Raw genomic sequence first — 2,635 nt, forward strand, 5'->3', positions numbered from 1 at the left:
GTTTACCCTTCTCCTATTCCACATTTGCTACAGGGACACAAAACTAGGCAATGTCCTTTAGCAACCTTGCCAAATGCACTGTTCAAGAAAGCATTGGTCTTGTTCATCTATTCATTGGTGTAATCACTCTGACTTCTCTGGCCCGTGTACATCCACTGATGGTCATCCATCATCTAACATATGTATCACCGAGCAAAGTAACCATCAATTGCATCTACATGGTGTTCCTACTGTCTAATAGGTGAGGATAGGTCCTAATCCCACCCGCGGATGCGTAGATGAGGTTAGTCTCCATGCTCTACTCCTATTCGAGACAAAATTTTGGTAGCACCTCCCTGTTGTTCTCTAGATACACGTCCTGCCAAAGAAGAGTGCGTATCCGAAGAATAATAGAGAGGTGATGCCAAAACTCTATCTCGAATTGGAACAGACCATGAAAACTAACCCATCTACGCATCCGCGGGCTGTCCAAAAAACATGGACAATCCAAAATAGATACGGTCGTAGATATGCAAAGATCTGCATACCTCCAACCGTATCTCTTTTGAACAGGAGACGCCTAACTGGGTTACGCGATCTACGACCATGATACGGAAAGATGGGTTATACCTAGGGTGGCGGTGGAGTCAGGCTAGCGGGGCCGTGGCGGGTCAGTGCAGTGGCGAGGCGACGCGGTGCAGGCAGACCCGCAGCGGTGAGGAAGACGATCGGGGTCGCCAAGATACTCTGGCTCGGCTACGATGGCTCTTCTCTGCAAAAAAAAGAACAAAATACTATCTCAGTTCAAAATTTCGGCAGAACCTCCTCTGCACGGTGAGGTATCCAAAACCTGCAAAAAAACATACGGCACGATGGCCGACAACCACATATACATATGCATTCAATTCAACATATCATTGCCAAGTCACATTCATCCACCACCACCACCGCCGCCGCCGCCACTCTACTCTTCTACTACTACAACCACCACCACCACTGCCACTCTACTCTTCTACTACTACAACCACCACCACCACCACCACCACCTATTACTACTACTACCACCACAACCACCTACTGTACTACTACTACCACCACCACAACCACCTACTACTACTACTCTACCGAACTCTACTTCTACTAAAACATACTACCACTGCTACTCTACTACTCACCTATGGTGTCGGGGGCTGGGAGGGCGTCGGGGCGTCAAGGTCGGCCGAGGCGCGCCGGGGACGAGGAGAGGATGGCCGCGGCGGTTGGGGGCGCGCCGAGGATGGCCGGGGTCACGCCGAGAGGGCTGGGGCAGTGCTGCCATGGGCTGGGGCGCGGGCCGCGGGCTTGGAGTGGCGGGCGTGGGGCGACGGGCGCCGGCAGGCCACGGGTGTCTGGGGCGGGCGACGGAGGCACGCCGGTGTGGGCAGGCCTGCGGGCGAAGGCGGTGGGGGGCACGCCGGCTGGGGCGCGCCGCCTTGCGCGGGCGGCGGAGCGACGGGGGCTCGTCGGCGGGGTGGGGCGGGCAGGGGGGCGTGTCGGCGGGTGGGGCAGGGCGGGCGAAGGCGGTGGGGGCACGCCAGCGGGGGCGCATAGCCGTGCGCGAGCGGGGCGTGCGCGGGGCAGGGCGGGACGGATATCACATGTGGAGATGTCCTGGTTTGTAAGCATCGTACGTGATAACGTGCACCAAACCTTCTCAAATTTTTATCACATCCTCCACATACGATATCATGACATCTCGACAAGTTACATGATTTTCGGACTTCGTTTGCATTTTATAGAATTTAAAAACAATTCATCCGCAAGTTCGTGGTCATGTTTCGTGAACAAGATGTTCGAAATTTCGGGTCCGTTCCTGGATACTGCCTCACACTACACTCAATACCATGAATATCATTTTTTGAATCATTAAATTCCATTATTCGATGCACGTGCAGTTCAAATTTGCATTTTCCAAAAAAATTCAATTAAATGAAATAAATTAACTAAATATAGCAAAAAGCCATAAAAATGTACCAAATTTTAACATAGAGTCTCATGTATTGTAGGAGGAGTCGAGAAAAATTTTAGAGTTCAAAAGTGGAAAAAAATAGTTTGCCGTTATTCTTTGCCGAGTGTCAGGGTCTGGCACTTGGCAAAGAAGTGGTTTGCCGAGTGCCTACCCACTGGCACTCGGTAAACCTGGACGGCAGGCGGCGGCCGTTACCTGACGCCGCTTTTTGCCGAGCGCCAGGGTTTGCCGAGTGCCTGACACTCGGCAAAAAGGGCCTTTGCTGAGGGTCTGGCTTTGCCGAGTGCCTGACACTCGGTAAAGCCTTCTTTGCCGAGTGTATATCGTTGCCGAGTGCGGCACTCGGCAAAATAGCTCTTTGCCGAGTGCCCGACTTTTAGCCCTCGGTAAAGAAAGTTGCACTCGGCAAAGAATCTGTTTCCCGTAGTGTGTACGCATTACAATCGAGTGTGGTTTTCCTACTAGTATGGTTTATGTAGGTGTTCATGGAGGTGAGCGACAGTAGTGGAATCCATGGTGCTGAGGAAGGTGGAGTACAAACGACCAGGTGGATGAGGATAAGGAGCTTGATGAAGAGGAGGATGAGCATGATGAGGTGGAGGGCCATGAACCCATCGAACGAGGTTGACGAGGACGAATAAATCCCTG

General features: G+C 52.3%; 1 protein-coding gene across 1 annotated transcript; it reads right to left on the bottom strand.

The window, feature by feature from the left end:
• Positions 1–1,188: 1,188 nt before the first annotated feature.
• LOC136454454 (vegetative cell wall protein gp1-like) lies at positions 1,189–1,644 on the bottom strand. The gene has a single exon (XM_066454875.1). The coding sequence runs from the start codon at positions 1,642–1,644 to the stop codon at positions 1,189–1,191; it is 456 nt and encodes a 151-aa protein (XP_066310972.1).
• Positions 1,645–2,635: the final 991 nt, after the last annotated feature.

The sequence above is a fragment of the Miscanthus floridulus genome, chromosome 5 (genome assembly GCF_019320115.1).
Source record: "Miscanthus floridulus cultivar M001 chromosome 5, ASM1932011v1, whole genome shotgun sequence".
Taxonomy (NCBI): domain Eukaryota; kingdom Viridiplantae; phylum Streptophyta; class Magnoliopsida; order Poales; family Poaceae; genus Miscanthus; species Miscanthus floridulus.